The sequence below is a fragment of the Anas acuta genome, chromosome 23 (genome assembly GCF_963932015.1).
Source record: "Anas acuta chromosome 23, bAnaAcu1.1, whole genome shotgun sequence".
Classification (NCBI taxonomy): Eukaryota; Metazoa; Chordata; class Aves; order Anseriformes; family Anatidae; genus Anas; species Anas acuta.
In genome coordinates this window covers 6,041,921-6,064,464 of record NC_089001.1, presented here as the reverse complement: position 1 = coordinate 6,064,464, position 22,544 = coordinate 6,041,921, and the positions used below count along the sequence as shown (strand labels likewise).

Genomic DNA, 22,544 nt, shown 5'->3' with positions numbered 1-22,544 from the left:
GGACAAAGAGCAGCACAAGAAAACAGAAGCGATGGAGATGCAAAAGCTGGACACAACCTACTACAAAACTTTTCTCACAGAAGTAACTACAATGAGAAACGACTTGCAGGACTGGCCTCTTGGCTTACCATTAAATAAACAAGGAGCATCGAGGAACATCTCCTCTTGCAAAAAAGTAGACATATGGCTAAATGAAATAGTGCAGGCCCTTGTCGAGGTCACTGAGAACTGCTCACGGCTTTACAGTCAAGCACATGCAAGCAGCCCTTGCAAAGCTCAACCCCCCACTGGTATAGTCCTGCTGGACTAAAAGAGCCTTAACACAACAGCAATTTAAACCTAAGATGCCCTATCTTGCTTTTGTTTCCTCAGAGATCCTGCTAAAACACAGCTGCCAAATACACAAGTTAAAAATAAAAGGACCTTGGAATTTGAACTATTCAAGGACAGGAAACCATGATCAGTCTTTTTTGAAGCTTTAAGAGAATGGCATCAACCATCTCGTTATGGTAACCGGTTCCTACAGCAAGAAAACGTCAGCTGCTCAAGCGTTCTTGTTCTCCAATCTTAGCTTGTTAAAGTTATGATCAGTTAGGAAACAGAACGGCCCTACAGGAAAGGTAAGGCAAAGAGCAATGGAAGCCCAACAGCAGGGGTCAGGGAACTGAAAGGTGGCACCTCTTCAAAACTAAGGCTCCACAGCTATGTTGAGTATGTAAAGAGCTCTCCACTTCAGTGATGTCAGCCAAGGGAAAGCAAGTGCAATTTGCAGTTGATGCATGTTCTACAAAATTTAGCCAGTCTGCAATAAAATAAGCTCAGCTCTCCAATGCCTTACCTTTCATGATGCAGATTTCGCAAAATCATTTAAAGATAAACAGCTCAGTTCATTTAACTTACAGCCTAACCTCTCCTGTGACTTGAGAGGGATCAAAATCTAACTAATGCTGCCAATTTACAGAACCCTAAGAACATACTTAGAGTCGTCTAAGAGAAACAACAGAGAAATTCAACCCTCTACAGTCAGGTCGCACAAGGTCTCATGCACTGTAACAGATTCATGTCAACTGCAAGTTAAAGACCCACTGCTGCACAGGGTGTCTTCTTCGGGTTCCTCTATGTGCACCTTGAACTTTATTACTAAGTAGTGCTTAGGAAATAACAGTTTTTAAAGCACAGCTTTATCTTTAAAATTAAGAGTTTCCTACATAACAGAGTGGCACCCCAAAGCTGCACAAGGTCAGATATGGCTCCCCACTTTCATGGTAGAGCCAGGTGAACAGAGCTGCCTGCACACTTCACTGACTTGCCAACAGCTGATCCTCTGGGAGCAATAGGAGGGCTGCAGCACACTGAGGACAAATGTTAAATTCTCAGGCTTACCTGAACATGGAGGCTGGTCTGATGATTACCGATGATCATGCAGAAACTGGAGTTAGTGACCGGGGGGAGACAGCTGGGTTTACAGAGCTCCCAAGCTTGTGCAAGGAAAAAATAAAAAAATAAAAACACTTTCTACTTATACTGCAGATATATTTAGTATGGAAACAAGACCAGGTTTTTTGATCTGGTACGTTTATTGGCAGACAATTTCACAAGTACCTACTGCAATAAAGCTCCAAAAAAAATGGAGATGCATGCATATTCTTGCATCCAATTGAAATAGCAATCAGTTCCCATAAAGGACAAACACGAGGAAGTGCACAGGCATTCATCAAGTCGGCACATATATGCAGATGATATGCTGCTGGAAATGATTTTTGCTGAAGGTCACTGGTGAAGTTGTTTCAGTGTAATTAATTCCATAGTATGCAGAACCATTATTCCTATTACGTGCAACAAGAAGCCAAGGACTACACATCACCTATCAACAAAAACAATGCCTGCCTAATGGCGTGAATCGTGCTGGGAGAGGGTTAATGGGACCCTGCTGACTCACTGAGGCAGCTCACTCCCTGTCCCCTCCAAACAGGATGGAGAAGGAATGTCCTTCGGAAGTCCTTGGAACCCAAGGCACAACTCCAGGTAAAAAATGAAAGGAATGAAGTTTAAAGGTAGCTATTTTCTGTGGTAGCAAACAGGTGCGTTAAACGATACAGGCTAACAAAGGTTCCATATGATATGGATTATTTTTTTCAGTTGTAAAGATTTCTGAAGTAACCAATTGAACTGTTTTTAAAATCATTTAAATATCTTCAATATGTAGGTAATGGACTTGTCTCCACGTGGGGTAAGGGCCCACTTCTCTCTGAAGCATGTGTATTTCCCTTTGGTATTCAGGCACTGTGACAAAATTTAGGAAGAATTTCAGCTGGGTTCGAACAAACAGATGGAGTGAAAAAAGATTTCTGACCCTAGTGTTAAAAACAGAAGACTCCACAATTAAATGCATGTTTTCTTTCCTTTAGAAAGGGCACATCTCCCTTTACTGACCAGAGAGCAGACTCCCCGTGGCATACAAGAAAAAAATGGAATAGCAGCAGCTCGGGAAGGATGCAACACCTCTGAATATATGTCAGGTCCAACCAAGCAGATTTAATGATTTTCGGTGCATTTTATTCCAAATGGCATGTGACCTATTTTAGGCCTCTCTCTGATTTGACTATAATTAACTGCAACTTGTACAGATTCCAATTTAATACATGAACTGACTTGATTAAAAAGAAAAAAAAAATAAAAGCAGGACAATTTCTAAAGTTAAAACAAAAAAAAATCCCAAACCCATTTTAAGCTAAAACATCAGACAAAAATACATTGTATATCAGGTCAATGTATTCTTCTCTGTCAAAGGAGCATCTTCCCACAGAACTCTGAGGTAAGCATGCAAGGTTCTTTAAAATGGTACCTCTAACTTTAGCACAAGGACAAAATGGGATTTTGTAGTCTGAAAAAAATATTTCCCCTTTAATAAAAATGTGATTTTATTTAAAAATTAAATTTGTTTTCTTAGTGTGAAGGCAGATTGTGTTGATATTCTAGAATTTGCTGTTGCTTTGCAATGCATCTTTAACCCTTTTGCAGACAACTTTATAAGAATGCATGCTAAGGAAGAGAACCATAAAGGAGAAACAGAATCAAAAACCAATTACCAAAACCCTACACACAGCTACACAACCGCGCAGTTCCTTTAAGCTTCTCTCACCTCCAGAGGCTTTTGATGTGTTTCTCCCCATCTTCCCAAGCCCCTTGCACACTCCCTCTCCTCCCAGCCTGTCCCTCACCCTGGTGGTTTCCAGCACCTCCAGTTCTCCAGCACACCGGTCGTGTTCTGCCTCGCACTTCAGCCCGTGGCTCCCCCTGCTCCCCCCCTGCTCAGAGTGATTCAAACAAGAACGTTGGGGTTATAAAGAAAAACAACGTTGTTCAGGATCCAGTGAGATCCCCACCCCTGGTGGGGCAGGTTTTTATCATCTCCCGGTCTGTTCTCTCCTGCTTCCTTACTCAAAGCAACAAAATCCAGACAAACACATTTCCAGCTTCCACTTCCACCTCCATCCCCTAGTATCACAAAGTCCCAGGAGTGAAGATAAGTAGAAGAAAGTTCTGTTTCAGAGACTCATAAAGGCATTCCTCTAAGAAATGGAGGAAAAAAAAAAAGACCAGAATAACTTCTTACTTATTTATATCTAGGCTTTCCTTTTATTCCACTCTCAGTCACCCATATCTATGCTACAGCGTTTTCCTCTGTTCATGAAGGTGAGTTATCACAAAATCCCCTTTATAGTCAACATGACAAAGAAAAACAGAAGAAACCGACAAGGACTTTAATTAGAACTCGGCATACTGCACATTTCCAAATGGATAAATGTTTGTCCCACACCTCCAATCTGTTACTTCAATGACAGTTCTGTGCTTCGTGTCCTTCCTTTGTCAGGATTTTTTATTTCTCTGGTAACTTTTTAAAGAGAGAGACAGCAGTTTAAGGAGTAAAGAATGAGCACATGAAATCTTTCAAAAGAAAGGCAAAGTAAGAACACCTTCCTGTGCCCTTATCTGTATCAGCACCTGCATAAAACCACCTGCCAGATTTCACTCCGACACATCCCTCCAATGAAGACGGCCACATCTGCTTCAAAATTCAGTGTCAGACTTCTGCCAAAGGTTTTCCTGACTGATACTGCAAAGCCTGGCAGGGAACCGAGCTGCAATGGCTTCAAATGGAAAGCCAGTCTGATAGCTTTGCGGTGCCGGCTGGCAAGCCAAGAAAGAGGCGAAGGATAGAAAGAGGGTTACAAACAGAATGAAGCAGCAGTAAATTGAGGCAACATTCGAATAGGGAAGATATGATAAAAACAGAAGAACAACACCCTGATGTAACAAACTTGAGATAAAATAACTTCACGTTGACAAAGCAGAAATAGCTGCTGATAATGTAAATACAGAGGTAGGAGTGCTTGCAAGTATGAACTTTCCCTGCATAGCTGTCATTCCTACAGCCCAGACAACCTTTTTGCCTCCCTGCAATTTCTACTGCACCCGTTTTGCGTGTAGCTTCCAAGAAAAGTCTGTTCTAACTGAGAATAGTTTTATTCATAGGAAAGTTAATTCCCAGCATCACAGAGAATGAATAGCAAAGGTTCGTGCAACTTCCAGCTTGCAGGGTGTACGAGATGGGCTTTGAATCCATGCCAGCACTTAAACTAGCAGGAGGAATAAAAAGGGCAACATCCAGCCAAACTAATCACGAAGCTAAAGAGAGCACACGAGGACACAACCACAACCCGGGTATCACAAGCAGAAGAGCACTGCAGAACAAGAGGTTTGGGCTTGAAGCATCCACACCTCCTCAGCTCTGAGCTGAACTGCATGCCAGCAGAACTACTGGGACATGCTATACGGTGAGAGGACGCGTACCGAAGGGCACAAAGCTCTGTGAATTTACAGAGTAAGAGAACTTCCCACACGCTGCAAGAGCAGACAAGCTGGAAGAGAAGAGCGAGGTGAGAGGCAATGCAAGATGGGAACAGCAGTATGACCCCAGGTGTGCCCTGCTTCTCACCTGACACCTCCTTTGCCCCCTTCCCTTGCAGGGACGTGTAACACAGCCAGACTGCGAGAGCAGACCTTCCCCGCAGCGCCGAGAGCCCCTGCAGCTCACCATCTGCTTCTGCTTCTGCTCTTTGCTCCCACGTCACCCCACCTAGACGCGGCAGTGAGCGTGGTCTGGCTGAACGGCGTCACTGAAACATCCACTTCTATCACAAGTTTTGTTCCAGAGAAATAAGGAATGCATGGAAATAAGGGGAGCAGGGAGTGGAAACACAAAGCTATCAGCAGAAATACAGCAGTGGAACAAGAAAAAACCTGTGAAAGAAAACAGAAATAGGAACAGACAGGAACCAAGGAAAAAATACTCAGAATAATGGGAGCAAAGGCAGTTCCCTGCTCACTCTGAGAACTGTGCATCGTAACGAATTTAAATGCCTCCACGAGCAAGCACAGTCTAACAGGTGGTAGGCTAGAACCACTTCTTCTGGAAAATGCTGCTGATTGGGTTTTATCTGAAATAGTGTTAGCTGCTTACCAGCATTAGGAGCAGCAGCAGCAATCACTGTCATTGCCGCTTTCTGCTACTCCTCCCTCTCTGGTTTTCAATTTTCACTGCTTTGGCGGCAGCTATTCCTTATCACCAGCACCATTAAATCACAGAGAATTATGTTTCTGACTGCTTATTTTGTGCGCTTGCACTGCACAAAATGGAAGTGGTTTGGGAGCGATGACTGCCAAACACCAGACTTATCGCAGGGTTTATTTCGTAAAGAAATAATGCCACTCAAACAGAACCCCCATTAACAACAGAACGAGGGTCTCGGCCCTCCAGCAGCATCTACATCAGGATGCAGGCTTCTAATAAGGCCAGTAGCAATTAAAAAAAAGCTTCCTTCACATTCAGACCCAGCTAGAAACACCATGCAGTTCTGCCTTTGACAGATGACCAAAACAGCACTGCCTGTTTTGAACTATCACAACCCCCTTATCTCAACCAAGATAAGATTTTTATCTTGCTAACTCGGAAAAAAAAACAAAACACCTCTCAACTGACAATCACATTACTGCCATTTCACTGAAGTCAAATCAGATTTCCAGCTATTTCTCTATGCTATAGAGATTTACATGTCACGCAGCAGCCAAGGCACTGCAGCACTAATGCAGAAGAGCAGGCACCACTACCTCGTAAACATGGGGGTCAGCTGGAGGCTTCCTTTGTGGCCATCTCCGAAAACGAGGGTGTTCTCTCCTACTGATCAGGCGGTTTTCAGCAAACATCATCCTTTCTATTTCGCCCAACCAAAATGCAAACCACGCTGACCACATAACTCAACTTGTGGCTGGAAAGGAGAAAACATTCACCTTTGTGACGGTACTTGTAGGAAATAAAAACTCATCCGTCACACACACAGGCAGCGATATCGCACTGCTCACAACTGTTTGGGCTTCTCACAGCTGAAAAGCTTCTTCGTGAAATGGACCAGCTGAACCCTCACGTAGCTGGTTCCTTGTTACGAGGTGGTTGTAGCACCCCTGACTACCCGATAAATAAAAGGGCTGATGCACTTTGATGTGCTCCTTTGAGTGAAGGAAGCTGCTTCAATGAAGGCTGCAAAACTGAAGGAAAGCGTGACTTCCCAATTGTAGAGGAGGCATTTTAAAGCAATGGTGCCAAACGCAGCAGAGATGCATTGCTCCCAGCAGTACGAGCATCACTTCAGTCCCAGAGAATTCAGCTCTTCCAGTGTAAAACAGTAATAAACAAGCCAAGCCCCCGATCCCAAATGCCCAACTTTTTTGTACCCCAAATTCAAAATAAATACCGATGTCACAAGAACATCCCACCCTGACACAAAAAATCAATACCAAGTAAATTCAATCCTGTCATTATTCTTTGTTACATTTGCCCAGCACCAACCACTGAACTGCAAGATAATTATAAGATCACCTCCAGTGAACTTAGGACCCTCCAATAAAGTAACACACGTTGGAAATTACTGAATGCTCATAATCCATTAACTGCCTTTCATCTTCAGCTCCAGCTGAGCTCCAGATTAGGTTTCAAGGCAAAACAAGTTCCTGCTCCAACAGGCCCAGCACATTTGGAGAAAGCTCCATGGTATTTCTCTGTGACAGCTTCTTCTTGAGTATCTGAGCTCCCCGAAAAGGGCAAAGCACCAAGCTCTGCCATTTGAGGGGCACGGTGTCTGTTCCACTGACAGCGAGCCAGTTTCGGCCCAGCACAGAACCTGCCAGCCCCTGCATAACCACAGGGGACCGAACATGGAGCCGCAGCTCCCAGCCTGCTGCACCCCGCAGCACGCTTCAGCCGGGCAAGGGATGCTCCCAGACCCGACACCCAGCGGGCACACCACACACAGGGCCAGGAACAAAAACCAGCGTCTGCATTCGCTACTTTTGTTGCCAGGCTTCACCTCCTCCCTAAATCAGGCCAGTGGCCACAATCTCCGTTTACACCAGAGCAGTCACACCACCAATGTCAACCCAACCCCAGCCCCTGCAGTCTCACCAAATCGTCACACGAGGGGCAGAAGAGACTTTTAGAGCTCGCCGTGAGTAAAAGGGACATAGGAGAAAATCAGCCACTGATGACATGTGAAGTCCTGGGGACTTTCTGGAACTCAATTTTAGTGCTCAATGAATTTGAAAATATATATTTCATTTGAAAACAGTGTTCAGAGATACAGGCTTGACTTTTTTTCCATCTCCTTTTTGAAACACATTTATTACCATTTGTGTCAGAAATCTAAGTGCAAACTACTCAACCCTGGATCACATTTATAGTCGATGGGAAAAAAAAAAATCTGACACCACTGCTCGGGGGGAATTAATCTTATCCTAAGGCAAGCATTAAAGACAGGTCAGATTTATCATCACCCTCGGGAGGAGCTTATTTGTCTGCACCAGCTGCAGAGGAAGCCCAGAGACAAGCAGCCACCTTTCCAGGCAGTTAGGGAAGACGAATCCTACCCAAGGAGGTGGTCTGTAACCCCACCGGGCTGGGCAGTGACTGGAACATTGTTAGGAAGAGCTTCAGGGCGCAATACAAGAGAAAGGTCGCTTAAGTTCTTTGGGAAGATCCGGCTGAAGCAAAGGTTTTACCTAAAACTAGCATAGCAAAAGAGCCCAACAGTTCTCATTTTAAGTAGCGCTATCAAGTCACAACATCTCGAAGCCACATTTCAAAGGGGGTTTTGTTGTTGTTGTCACAGTCACTTTGGCTTTACAAAAAGCAAGCAAGCTTAAAAAGCTTCACATTTAGGTTCTGAACATCTGAATCCAGTGGCTTCCAAACACAGTAGCCTTAGAGATAAAGAAAAACAAAGCTTTGCAGAAGAACTTGTCGGCGTGAAGTTATTTCCAGCACAGCTGCTATGCTGTCAAATCTGGTTATCAAGGGACAAAACCACAACTCATTCTTTGCCTTGAAATTCCGTCCTTTACCCTAACTCAGAAATCAAAGCACTCTCTGCTAACCAGCGAGGTCTGCTGTTAGAGAGCCTGCTTACATTTCACAATGCCTGTCCATCAAACGTCTCTGAAGTTGCAGCAAAGAACCAGTAATTGTTGTAATTTGTGTCTCTTGCTTTATATTCCAGTCCTTACTTTCATGCTAAAAATATTGATTAGTTTTGCTCCCACCTGACTAAAGGGCAAATAATAAAAGCATACACCAATGCCACTTTTCTCAGGAGTCAGACTAATGTGGTGCTAGCCCTTTAGAAGCCTCCAGCAGCTGCCAACTACTCTATGAGACCAACTTATACAGAGGCTTCTGAAAAAACTTTGGACAACTGTCCTTGTGAATTTGAGTAAAATAATTAAGCCACAGAACAGCATTTTACAGTGACTCATGGTGACGATGAAATCCTTGCCCCTGGTGACACGCAGACATTCACCAAGGCAGCTACGAGACCCGGCAGTCTCACCAGGTGAGTTGGCAGGCACAGAAGCAAGGCACGCAGCAGCAACAGATGCCTCTGAGGAAGCGTTTCTTCATTCTCCTCCCTCGCATTCACTGACAGGTGGAATGATGATAGAAAAATCCACACTATTCATAAAACACAGCAGGCAGATGAACGCGGCACGCAGCTCAGGAAGAGCAGGGGGCAGAGGGACCTCGCTGTACTTCAGCAGATATTTTTCACGACAGCTTCCCCAGCCCAGCTTCCTCCCCCTGCTGAAGAGCAAGAGAAGTCATTTCCAGTGCCAGTCCTCATTCTGCTGTTTAGCTGGGAGATTCTTCTGGTCTCCTTTAGCGGGCTAGATAGAACTGCAATGAGCGTGCTTTGAGCTGCATTTAGATGGTCTAAGAAAAAAAAAAATCTTTGAGGGAGAACTAAAACAACAGGAAAACACAGCCCTGCACATTGCATAAAGAAGCTTGTTTTCTTCATGCCACGGTCCACAACCACGGTTACCGCTCTCAGCCCATCATCCATTTGCAGTTCACCACTGAGAACACCAAGGCCTTCTCTAACCAGCGTTACACCAGGACCAGCCCATTTTAGGGCCAGCAGAAGATCCGTACAAAAGGATCAAACCTCCAGGCCCTGCATGAGCGCAAAGAGAAGACACCAGGTGATTTTTAGCTGTTGGTGGGACGCAATCACCTCCTACATTTTAACTGTGCCCCAAGAGCTCAGAAGGGTGCTGTGCGAGTGCAATTCCATCGTGGCTGGAGGAGGTGACAGCCCCTGCTGGCAGGGCAAGCTGAGGAAAGCACCCAGAGAGTCAGACAGAAGAACTCGGCAGCCAGCATTAATCCTCGTTAAATCCTCATCAGATCATATCCATACTGGATTTGAACTCCAGCACCAGCGCATTCTTTTGCGAAGGAACACAAAACAACCCCCCCAAACAACACCAATGTACTAGCAGGTGGGAAAAAAACACACAGACCATCTCAGAGGAAAAGCGTTTTAGGGCACCTTAGAAATACAGAGAGATGCTTTTTAAAGCACACAGGATCCACAGAGGTTTCCTCTTCAGCTCTCCCCCACACCTAATCTCTCTCAGTTGTACACGCTGGAAACATCTGAGCCTCAGAATATAATGAAACAATTGTGTTGGGGCACAAATTCGTTCTTTTGCTTTTATTAAAATAAAGGGAGGAGAGGGGGGGTCGAAACCAATTCTGAGACAGGAAAGCAAACCACTATTTGGCCCCAGCGAGTCCTCCGGGCAGCACACGCATGCTGCAACATGCAGCCAGCTCCTTGTTTCTCCACACGCTCTCAGTGCTGCCACACAGCTGGGCAGAAGAAATGCCCACGCTCAACCCTTGCCCAGCTGAACTTGTGATGTCAACGTTCCCATTTACATGCAGCTGGAGAAGGGGCAGAAGCGCTATGATTTCCCAAGAGTGGTATTACACCATGGGTGTGGAACTTACAGCAGCACTAAAAAACCTCTGACAGCCTTCCAGAGGATAAATGATCTCAGCAGCAGCCAACCCAAAAATGCCAGACATCAAAGCCGTTGGACTGACGATACTCAGTGGAAGAACTGCTCCAAGAGCTCACCGTAGATGCATTTGTGCCACTCCTGACAGAAGGCAAAACCCAACAGCTACAGCAAGAAAATGGGCTTGGGAGTCTGATGAAAGGAGATATCCAGAGACTGGCACAGCTCACGAAAACAGAAATGGTTAAAGGAAAAACTGATCTCCTAAAACACAACGTTGTTGGCAAAAGCAAGAGAGTAGGAAGAAATGGAAGAAAAGGTCATCCTGTGTATTACCTGCAGGCACAGAAGACTTCAAAAGAAAAGCAATTTCATTAATATTTTAAGGTACTCAAACTTGTATAATCTGTTAGAATAGTTTAGTGTAGTCTGAAATTACTGACAGGAACAATTCATTATTAATTGATAAAGCACCCTGACTAAGACAGCAGTGAGGCGTTTTGATACACAAGGTTTTCCCCAGAGCTTACGTACATGCACCTTACACCCGTCCCCTCCTCTAAACCTGAAGTCAGAAAACAGAGCAACTCAATTTTTTGATCACAGTGGCAATAACTCCTAAATAAAACAAAGCACATAAGAGTCTCTTCCTGACGAACATAAAATATATTCAGCCATAAGTTGCTTTTGTTTTTCAGACCCCTGAATACATGTATTCGGTGTAATTTTGGCTCTCAGTACACACTCAAACTAAACCGCTATACAAATGAAGGGATTTCTTGAAGTATATCACATAAAAACATTGAAGAAATCGCCACCTGAAGAGGAGGAGCTTCCTTGTGGCCCTTCCTGAAGATGAGGCACTCATTCACAGCAGCAGCAGTAGCTGGAAGTATGCGTGCCCAGAATGTAGTCTTGCCATTCACATCCACATTTGTGTGTGCACATGCGTGCTCAGCGATTACTTTTCATCAATATATAAATATAAACAAAATGTAGGATTCAGTGTGGGCACAAACAACATTTATAGAAATTAGAGCCGTGTTTAGAAAACCCTGATCCGCAATTATCACATTCTACTGTCCTCCACAGAGACCACATTCACACAGAGTACCCAAACCTGTTCTCAAACTCGTCCATAATTAAATCAAATTGCTGTATTTCAGAATTCTAGCTTGCAGGTTTCCTTTTTTTTTTTTTTAATTTAAAGCTAAACTAAAATAAGACTTAAAACAAAAACACAAACCAAAAATCAACAGAAGTGTTTACCATACAGAACTGTGTTTATTGCTCAGATGTAGAGCACAGAGTTTGAGAACATCCTACCTATGAAACAGCAGAAGTAAAAATGGATCCAGAAAGAAATAAGATGTTCAAAATATCTCCTAGGAAAAAGGGAGGGAAAGAAAAAAAAAAAAAAAACAAGCATACAAATACTACTTCATTGATTCACCCAAGAATCAGATCTTATTTCATCTCCAGCCACCCACATTCACGCCATGATTCACCGTGCTCTGGCAGGGAGCCAGCGCTGCAGTTCTAGTTACTATGACAATATTGATGCCTCAGTGCTCTTGCATACAAAGGTATTCATTCAAAAATAAACAAACAATTGGGGTGGGGGGGGCAAAGAGAGGCTAAGGATGATGGTGTTTAAAGAAAACTCCTCAAGGAATACTAATACAAAATTTAAAACCCGCTGGAAGCACGCTGAGGAAGCAGGCAGTCCACCACGGGCACTGTTGGTGCAGCAGGACACCTGTGAACTTCCTGAGCACCCACCTCAGAAGCACAGCGCAGAGAAACTTCTGTTGGTTTCCACCCCAAAGGTTCACCTCTTCTAACAGCAGCTAGAGCAGAGGAAAGGGGTTTGGGGTGTTGGTTGGTTGGTTTGGGGTTTTTAAGTTTGCTTCTTTCTGAATTGTTACACTGTAGGGCCATGTACATCCTGACCCCACTGCCAATCTTCGCTCCAGTTTAAGCTGTTTCCAACGTGAAAATCCTCAGCATCACAGGAAGACAACGGAGCAACTCCTGGACATTCTGATCAAAGTATTTTAATAAAGCATCATGCCCACTGCAGTACGCTGGCTGTTTCTCCCTTGATTTTACAAGGACTGGAATAAGCTTAATGCACAACGACAAGCCACAAGCGATGGTTAGGGCCGTCTGCAGCAAGTGTCGGTACGACATTTCAATCCCCAGATGTGATCTATCAAGCCAGACCCCTGAGGAGACAGAAAGCTGTCTTCTCAGAGATAATTTCAGCTGGTATTAAAGGGCTTACAGACAGCCATGCACCAGAGCAGTTTTATAAGGAGTTTGTTCACCTCAGTAACATTAACTCAAACCTACGATCGCTTATGATGAATCTCACTCAGAGGAGAACTCTGACTTCTTCACACTCGGCAAACAGGCCAAGAGGCTCTTTATCACTCCCCAAAGCAGATCGTGGAGGATTTACATTCTGTATAAAAGTAACGCTGATCTTGCACAGGAGCAGGGATGCTCCCTTTAATCTCCAGCCTTCAGGCTCATTGTGCAGCCTGGGGAAGTTTTCCATAACTATGTCTCAGACTGCAGGGCAGCAGCAGAAGAAACAGGCATGCCAGGAGTAGAGCGTGGCAGCAGGCAAACAGCACGTGTAAACCGTCAGTGAGAACAAGAGAAACGAAAGAAGTCTAGCAGTTTGCATCCCAGCCTGTGTCACCATACTGCATGGGAGTACCGGCCTCCTAAATGCATTTATCCCTGTCGGTCAGCCATTCACCATACCCCTGCTTTATAGAAGTCTCCATAGAGGTGCACTTTCTTATCTTAGCAAGAAAGATAATCAGGGCAATGGAATAAACCAGGTTGAAATGTAAGGGCTCCCACCCTCCCCAGTGGTTATTTTTACCGCCCACTGAACCAGTTCATTGAAAATTTCCAGAAATAGTTGTGCTGGCTTAACCAAGAGCAGACACCTAGATGCACAAACAGCTGGAAGAGGGGAGTTAGAACAGGAACTGCTTGAACTAAGGGAAGTCCAAAGAGTCTCATCCAGATCAGGCAGTTCACCTCAATCTGCTTTTGTCCACAGCTGTAAAACGATCGCACCAGAATAACTGCAAGGACAACAGCAAGAAGCATGAGCTGTTTAGACTTGCTGCTGCTGGGACAAGCGTTTGTCCAATTACAGACTAGTTTCAACCATCAGAAGGTCAACTGATACCAGAAATTCCTGCAGAATGAATTAATATTTTAAATAAATAAATAAATAAATAAATAAAATAAAAACCCAAAGCTTCTACGCTGTTTGCTTTGCAGACCTGGGTTCCCATGTTATCCATCAGCATCCTTACCGTCCACACACAGCAGTGCCTGCACGGTCCATGTCACCCTACAGCACACGGCTTAGTAATTATAAAATATTTCTCTCTCCTTTGGGGTATTTTTAACCTGCCACTGAACAAAGCACAACAGCACTAAGGCTAATGGATCAAAATTACCTGTTTGTGTGTCGCCGACCTGATGGAGGAAAAGCACGCCACTCATTTCCGTGAGAGCAAACTGGCCGGGAGCTGGAGGAGGAACACCTCATGGTGGTATGTGCTGCACAGCAGCGCTGCTTTCGCTTTGCCTGAAGCTTTTGAAATTAATTTCCATTATGACAATAAACACCTCTTAGATGGCACAGATTGTTTATTTGCAGTGTAATTGTTTCGAGGCAGTTGCACTATCATTTCTGCTAATTACAAAGGAACCAGCAGTTGCCTCATCGGGACTGTACAGATCAGCGTTAGCGGCATCTCTCACCAATCTCCACACTTCGTTTCCACCACCACCACGCCCTGCAAATTATTATTACGAGTTAATATCTTGACCTGAAAAGATCTTCTGCTCTTCTGTCTGGACAAGACACTTCTCCTGTGTTGCAAAGGGCTCCACTGCAGAGTCTCTTTTTGCATTACTGCCCCAGTTTTGTAGCTAAGAAACATCTACTTCTGATGAGGGACAAAGATAAGAAACTGGTGAACGTGTTTTATCCAAGAGATGCATAAAATTTGCATTAAATAATGAAATTGCCTTCTGAAAACAAAGTTAGGTCTTCCTCCTCCCCCTTCCTGTACCAAAAAAAAAAAAAAAAAGGAAAAAGGAAAAGCTCGCTACCTCATTCTGGAGCCCTGCTACAATCTTCTGAGTGTTCCTGAACACCCCCAAGTGCTCCCCAGGAAAGCCACGCTTGTAAGAAAGCGACAGTCAGCACCAGCAGGTCTGGCCTTTTTGTTAAGCTTCAAAACTTAAGAACTATTCTGGCTAGAATCTGTCTCCTATCAAAAAGAGCCAAGGATATGAGGGACAGACACCCCTTGGGGCCCAGTAACTAAGAAAGCACCAGATGTACATGAGTGTATGTGCTGCCAGAAAAGCCTAATCTTCCCAACAACTTCGTATCCCTGCTAGACTTGAAGATCAATACTTCATATAATTTGCTATGTGGTATTTTAGAGTTTCAGCAGGGCTTTCTCACAGCCAAAATTACATTAGAAGAACAAAGCAAAGCAGTTAACACAAAAACAATCTCATAGCTTCATGTCTTATTACCAGCAAAAGTTAGAAATAATTGGTCGGCTGGTGCAATGCCTTTCAGGATTTGCAAGGGGTTTTTGTTTGTTTGTTTGGTTTTGTTTTTGTTTTTTTCCCCAGATATTTGATTTTTGTATTTTCTTTTTTCTCCCCAAAGACATGTTCTAAACTTGTGTATGGAAATAAAGAGAATTTTTGCCCTCTACACCTTCCTATCAGATGGCACTGAGATAGTTAACAGCTCCAGAGAAGACTTTAGTTTTATGCTGAGAGTAATGTCAAATCTCGAGGGCATCACAACTGTAATCCCACGCCAACCATGTGAATACATCTGATAAACAATCACATGGTTTGCTAAGAAAAATAAATAAATACAGAAGCCGTGTGCCTCACATATCATGTACACCTCAATATTACAGCCTGAGTTTACTACCTGTGGACTCTGAACACACACAAAATAAAAATAAGGCATTCTTAATGGCAACATAAAATATTCCTGAGAGCTACAAAGCCCAGCTGGAAACACAGGCTGATTGAAAGCGGTGAAGGATGCAGGAACACTTAAGAGTTTCTTGAGAGCAACATATATACGCATTCTCTTCAGGAGGGAATTTGAAACATGTTCAGGCAAAATTGTTTTTGCCATGTTTCATCTTGCCCATTTTTTTTTTATTATTTTTAAGGCTTTCCAGGTGTGCTTCTATACCTGTACGTTAGGCAATTGCCAGGTAAAAGGGAGCTCTTTGTACTTAGTAAGCAATGCTTATGCTATGGTGCTCAATTTTTTTTTCCTATAGTTTTTCGTTTGTAGTATTAGAGGTCAATAACAACAAGGAGCCAAAAATAGTTGTTCCCCTTCTGTAGGGAGCAAACAGCTATTAATGGCACCAAGTTGTCCACCCCCATTTCAGACGATTTGAAAAGATCTAGACTGTTACTTAGTGCTGATCTTGTCAAACCTCCCCGGAGCTGTCAGGACACAGCAGCCGCCTGCCCGAGCCCCACGCAGTGCTGCAGAAACGCACGGGGCAGCCGCCAGCTCCCGAAGGAGCAGCAGGCAGCCGGTCCTCCTCCACCTCTGTTACGCACTGGCCCCGTTCTGCTTCACAAGCTGCATCTCCTCCCCAGCACTGGGGCAAGAAGCCTGCCTCTCGGCAGCACAGCCGCCCCTCCTGGCCTCCGAGGTCCAATTCCTTTGCCTCCTTCACGCCTGGTCCTTCCCACTGCCAGCTGCTGGGCTCCGATCTGACCTCACCTTGCCTATGCTCCCTGCCAGCCCCCAGCAGGGAGCTGCTGAAGCAGTAAAGCCCTCTGGAAGCACAAGCCCGAGAGCCTGGCCATGCAACAATCAAACAAATTGCAGTGCCGGGACAGATCCGAATGCAGGAAAGCTAAGGTAACTGCAGATCTCTCTTAGTCAGAAGAATTGGAAGTCAAAATTAATAAACTCCAAAACAAGAGAATCAGGATCCGTCAGGACAGCTCCTGATGCACTGTCCCTTCATTCCAGTAATGAACAAAACAGCCAAAGCCCCAAATCCCGAAGTGCTGTATTAAGTGTCCAAACCTGAACTTCCCAACAGAGGCAGCCTTTAAGAGGCAGCAAGCTCTGCTTGCAATAGTTGCTCAGAACGGCCGAAGTTCTGGGGGAATCACCGCAAAGTGGGAAGTGAACATTTTCTGTTCAAACTCATTACCAGCATTACAATGACAACAGAGGGATTCTTGCTAGAAAATGAGAGTAACTTCAGCACAGCACAGCCTACAAGCGGAGCAGCCCTGTTCTATTCCAGGTGCTAGACTCTTTTTTTTCATTTGCTTTTTGTTTGACACAGGAAAGACTTTACTGAGCATCTCCCAGCAAATGTCAGTGCTTACACTTTTAACTCCTCTATGCTTTTGCCCTTCCATGTCCAGAACAGAGACAACTCCTTGATCTCACAACTCAGTCATCACAAAACACCAGGTTCAGGAATTAAACATGTACACATGCTAGAAGTAACACCGCACGCCACAAGTGCAATCATTCTGTAACGCTTAAGCTCTCTCAATACCTGGCTTCACTCCTTTGCCCGGCATCCAAAACTAGCATGTGACTGAGTCCCACCAAGAGAATAGCAACAATTTGGGCATCCCACATCCACTCCATGCAAAAGCTGAGCAGTCACCAGCTGTAACAAAATGAGTGTAGAATACAAAAGACTCCATTTTAAAAATCTTACCTGAAATGTGGTTCAGTTTAAATTATTTTGGAGGCAAAAGTCTCAACTCTTCAGAAATAATTTTCCTTTACAATTCTCAGGGAATAAAGCCAACCTTAGTAGAAATTGTATAACCACCTCAGGAACAACAGGGACCACTTTGTCAGAGGCAAGGAAATTACCCTGACTTTACCTTCAGTTTACCATCACCTTTAACAAGGTGCTTCTTGCTCAAATCAACTCTTCAGCATTATGTTGGTTTATGGAGCAGAAAATAAAAAAGTGTCTAGGGATGAAATATACTTCGTACTAGTGAAATTGAGAAAGGAAACAGCAAAACGGTTGCAATATTCTAAAGTATTACTATTAATCACTCGATGCTTGAAAAGCATCATTTAATAGGACTTTCCTTTAAACAATGACAAAAGTTTATTTCTAAGACTAACAAGGATGCTGCAGGCAAGACGCTGGCTTGCCTTGCTCAGGCAGGACTAACACTACAATGACGCCTTTCAGCTTTATCCTTCAGGACACCTCTCAAACCAGGAGCCTGCAAAATAAGGCTATTCTCTCAACCAGAACTGGGCTGTAAAGGACCCAAGAGTATTTCCTTTGCAAGGCCTGTCCTGAAATGGAAATCGACACAACCACTCCCTCTCTCCCCAGAGGGTGGGATAACCACGCAGGACAGACAAGGTCCCACAGAAGTTCACGTCTTTCACAAACTCCTGAGGATGGCAAGGACATACTCCCTGCATGCCAGTGACACAGTATTAATTTTAAAAAGTTCACAGAATGTACTAAAAGCCCTAATTTAACATAGTAGTATTTATGACAGTTTTGGAGAATACATAAAAATTGTGGGGATTTGTTTTGTTGTTTTTTTCTCCCATCGCAGTTCATTATTCTCCCCCTGTTCCAATCACCATCCACTTCTACCCTCATGAAGCAGGCTTAGATGTTGTGCTTTTGGTTACAGGCAGGAAGTGCAGTACCAAAACAAACCAGAAAAGCCCATACACCAAGCTTCGACATAGTCACGTCATGTTCTGTCTTCTTAATTAAAGAAACCAATCTCTGAACACAGACAATATAGCTGCAAGCTTTTGAAAGTGCTGATGCCATCTCCAGAAGCATGTTGTAGCAGCATACCTTTTCAGGGTACACAAAGGCACTTTCCTCTGTACAGCTGGTATCTGCAGTAAACAAAGCATTTTTCTGCTTACATTTCTTGTTCATTTCTTCTCCTAGCACTTAAAAGAGGGAAGCACCACTCACAGTATCAATGATTTCCCCTCTTAACAGTGCAGCTGTTGAATGACAATTTATTTCTTCGTCCTTTAGTCTGGACAAAATGCTCTTCACACAAGATCCTTCATCCACCTCTAACTTTGCTAGCGAAAGGTCTTCCTCCTGTGTTCTCACATCTCCTCTAAACTAAAGTCCTATTGTCCCTTCTCTAACTCTTCCTCTGACAGCCTTCTCAACATCCTCCACTCTAAACTCATCCCACATTTCACTTGTTTTCACACCTCCCCTCCCTTTGCCTTCCCTGTCATGTTCTACTCCATCCCCCAAGCACTTCTGAAAGCCCTGCACCATTAAACTTCACAGCTGTAAGATTCATATGGTCTAGCAGCGTTTACTGACAGTCAAGAACCTGTTTGCGAACTTTCAGAACCGTTTCCATTGCATCACATCCACAAAGCTAAAGCTTCAGGTGAAGTTTCTACAGAAAAGATTCTGTGCTCCGGAACTGTCTGCTTGACACAAAGCCTCCCACTGAAGCAGTAATTATAATGCTCTCTTGATGTTTCACCAAGAAAAACTTGAGATGACAAGTATTTTCCCCAAGAGCTCAAAGAAATCACTCTCTGTACTTCAGCATGGTAGTAATCATGCCAGAATATACGTGGGGAAAAAGAAAAAACATCGCTCCACAGAAGTTTTCGAGTTTAAAAGCTCTACTAACCAACTACGCACAGAATCAGGTTCATCACATTTATCAAGTTCAAAGTATTACCTAAAGCCAGGCATGGCACAAGATGACATTCTGTGGTCTTTCCCATAAAATCCTCCCTTCATAACTCAATCCAGATATATGACTTGGCCTGCTATTCTGGCAAAGCTTTGAAGTGTGCAAGAGATACTTTATACTAATAAAGCGTAGAAGAAAAAGGAAAGTCAAAACAGTCACCATTTATCCTCTTAAGAAAGAGAGGGTTAAAAACCTTCCCTTTCAGCCTAACAGGATAGAATAGGAAAATTCACCTCGACAGATGTAAATCTTAAAAAAAAAAAGTGGCAGGGGGAATGCCCACTGACTTTTCTTGGCAAGGTCCACAGTCACAAAAGTCATTCAGGACTGCACTTAAACAGTCACAACAACAATACCACCTAATTTACTGCTCCCCTAAGTTCCAGACTGTCCTTCTTCCTGCTCTAAATATAATCAACAAAACACGGTTTAAATCATTTGTAAATAAATGTGGAAGTCCTCCCCCATCTGTGGCTTAATTGGTGACTCATTTCGCAGCATTGCTAAAGGATTTGTGCTCTCTTCCCTTCTTCCTCCTGCTAAATTCATCGCTACATTCTGCTGCTTTGCCATTAAGCTTTACCATGCAAGCATGTCTCTCCCTCATCTGTTACCATAGCAGCCACAAGTAACAGAATGCACCGTTAACAAAAGATTACTCCCCCCTCCTTTAATTTATTTATATGCAAGTAACCCACTGAGAGTTGACAATAGCGATGACTTCACGTTCACACTAGAGGAAGAGAGATTTTTACTTCATTTTTTCCACATATGTGCTACCAAAAATAATTAAGATTCCTCTGGAGGAGAAAAAAAAAAAAAAAAACGCTCAGCTTCTTAGGATTAACAAAATGCAGTAGCAGATTTGGAGAGGATGCTGATTTGGAATTAAAGCTGCGGGGGGGCGGGGGAAGCGAGAGGCTTAACACAAACACTGCTGGAGTAGCGCTCTCCGGAAAGATTGCCACTTCTGCCAACACAACTATTGGAAGCAATCAGTGGCTGAACCCGGTTCTAAGCACTCAGAGGTAACACAAGTTAAGAAAAAGGGAGAGCAGGCTAACTAGAGACAGGCTTTTAAATAAGGCCTTTTGAAAGTTAAAGGTCACCGCTTCTGATGAGTTGGTTACACACACAAGCCCAATTCAACTGTTGAAATGTTAAAATGCATTACAAACTACTAGAGCAAAATAAGTTTGCGTATCGCTTCTGAAAGACAGCCCGCTAAAATAAATTATATCCTAGGTCAGGCGGTTGGCGCTGCGTGAGAGCAGCGAGGCTGCCCGGGAGAGCCCTGTGAGGTGAGGGGCACGGCCCCTAAGATGGCGGCCATGGCCAGCCCAGACCTGGGCCCCAGCTGGGCTGCTCAGGGCTCAGCGGTGCCTCAAGGCCCGGACAGGCGGACATCTGACTTTCTGAGGCTAAAAACCGCTTTTTCTATTCACTCCTCCCACCTCCCTTGCTCTTACTGAACAGACGGGCCCAGTAGCCCTTCCCACATCACAGCCACATTTGATCTCTCTCAGCGCTTTGCAGAGATGGATGTGGATTTTAACCACAGCAAACTCGGTTAGAAAATTCTCTTCACTCTGCCACAGTCATAATGAACAAACTGCAGAATTTTCAAGAGTTCTGGTCAATGTGCCTTACCCTCCTATGCCCAGAAGATCTGGAATCTCACAAACTGCTCCAAAGCATCTACAGGATTTTCCAACACTCGGAGTCCAAAGCTGAAATAAGAATTCATTGTACTTTCCAGGCATACCAGCCGCTTAAGACAAAACTTCTACTCAATACAAATATCTTGTGCAGCCTTTAATTCAGTCATTTTTGCAACTCATGACATATTAAACAATTTATAAATTCACCAACACTATAAAAATCACAACAGAACATTTAGCAATGTTTAATACAAACGTATTCATTGTTTGTGGTTCTTCTAAGACTGCTATGTAGTCCTACACTATCATGACACCATTATCCAGACACACAAAGAATTAAATCTTCAACTGGTTTACCTCCACCAAAAATCCACCAAAAAGGAATAATAGGACCAACCTGTGAAATTCACTGGTTCAATTATCTTTACAGACTGGAAGGAGGAGCACATCTTCACAGACATTTAGTTTACATTAAATAATAACCTAGCTATGCTTTTTGGACTGACGAGGCATGTGAATGCAGTGACTGGGAGATATTAATTCACAATGCTCTGGTTTGGGAGCATGTTTGCTTGTTTCCTTCAGGTGTCCCATCTACTGTGCTGTTACTCAGTATAAACTGAGGAAAAGGGAAGAGCACCACAGTCAGCTGAACTCCGTGTCATTCCCTACCCCTCTTACTACCTTTTAGCCATACTGCATCCCACTGCTACTGTGCTTCTCTTCAGTGGAAAGAAAGATGGGATTTAACCACTGGGAAACAACAAAGAAAGAAAAATTACACAAGAAAACAGTTAATCTGGATTGTAAATAAAAAACAGGCTCAATTAATACCCATATCTTTATGAAATGTGCCAGCATGCTTGCAGCCTGACTCTACAGAGTACCTCCTTCAAACGGTCTCAGCTGCCGTGAAACCGGGCACAAATTGCATCAATGTTCTGAATACGTAATATTTCTTGAAACACGGTACAATAAATGCTGATTATTCTCAATGCAATCTATATTTCTTACTGCATCATTACACTACGTCCCAAAACAACAGATAATAGCACAAGGGTAAGGAAATACATGGAAGCTTCATTAGAATTAAAGACGTAGCAAAACATCAGAGTGCGGAGACCTTGCATGCCATTGCCGACACGTTTTTACCAATGTAGCTAGCATCACCAAAGAGCAGCAGCTTCAGCTTCCAATTAAGGATGTGATCTTCAACCCAACGAATTACAGGCAGGCCTCAAAGCTATGTGAAAAAGTCATTTTGAAATGCTTGGTTTCCAAAATCCAAGCGTCATATTTCTATCTAAGGATCTTTTGACATTAAACAAATGAACCTTATAATTCCTTTCCCTGCCTTCCTGGTTTTGATTTTTTTTTCTGGCCAATCCCCTCCATTACCCCATCCTTTTTTACAGGTCAAGATATCAACTCACAAAAAGGCTGCCCAAAACCAAATAGCCATTCAACAGTATGTTCAGAACTATAACACACAACTGACTCCCAGCCTCAACTTTTCATTGACAGAAGTATACTTTTTGGAGACTATGTCTTGTTGGCATATTTTGTAGATTAAGTTTTTGAGGCACACAGCACTTTTAGTCATTTCTGTGTTTAAAAACAGATGGCCTTCATGAAAGGAATACACATCTTGCATACAAA

The 22,544-nt window shown here is 43.6% G+C and overlaps 1 protein-coding gene across 5 annotated transcripts in view; it reads right to left on the bottom strand.

Moving 5' to 3' along the window:
• ARHGAP32 (Rho GTPase activating protein 32) overlaps nt 1-22,544 on the bottom strand; it is a 261,037-nt gene that overhangs the window by 211,815 nt on the left and 26,678 nt on the right. For 4 of the 5 annotated variants that reach the window (XM_068659541.1, XM_068659546.1, XM_068659547.1 and 1 more), the window contains exon 2: nt 1,384-1,478. The exons of the other annotated variant lie outside the window; for it this stretch is intronic. In XM_068659541.1, the coding sequence (XP_068515642.1) occupies nt 1,384-1,391 (8 nt within the window). In that variant the 5' untranslated portion in view covers nt 1,392-1,478. The remainder of the gene's footprint in view (nt 1-1,383; nt 1,479-22,544) is intronic. 5 annotated transcript variants of the gene reach the window in all.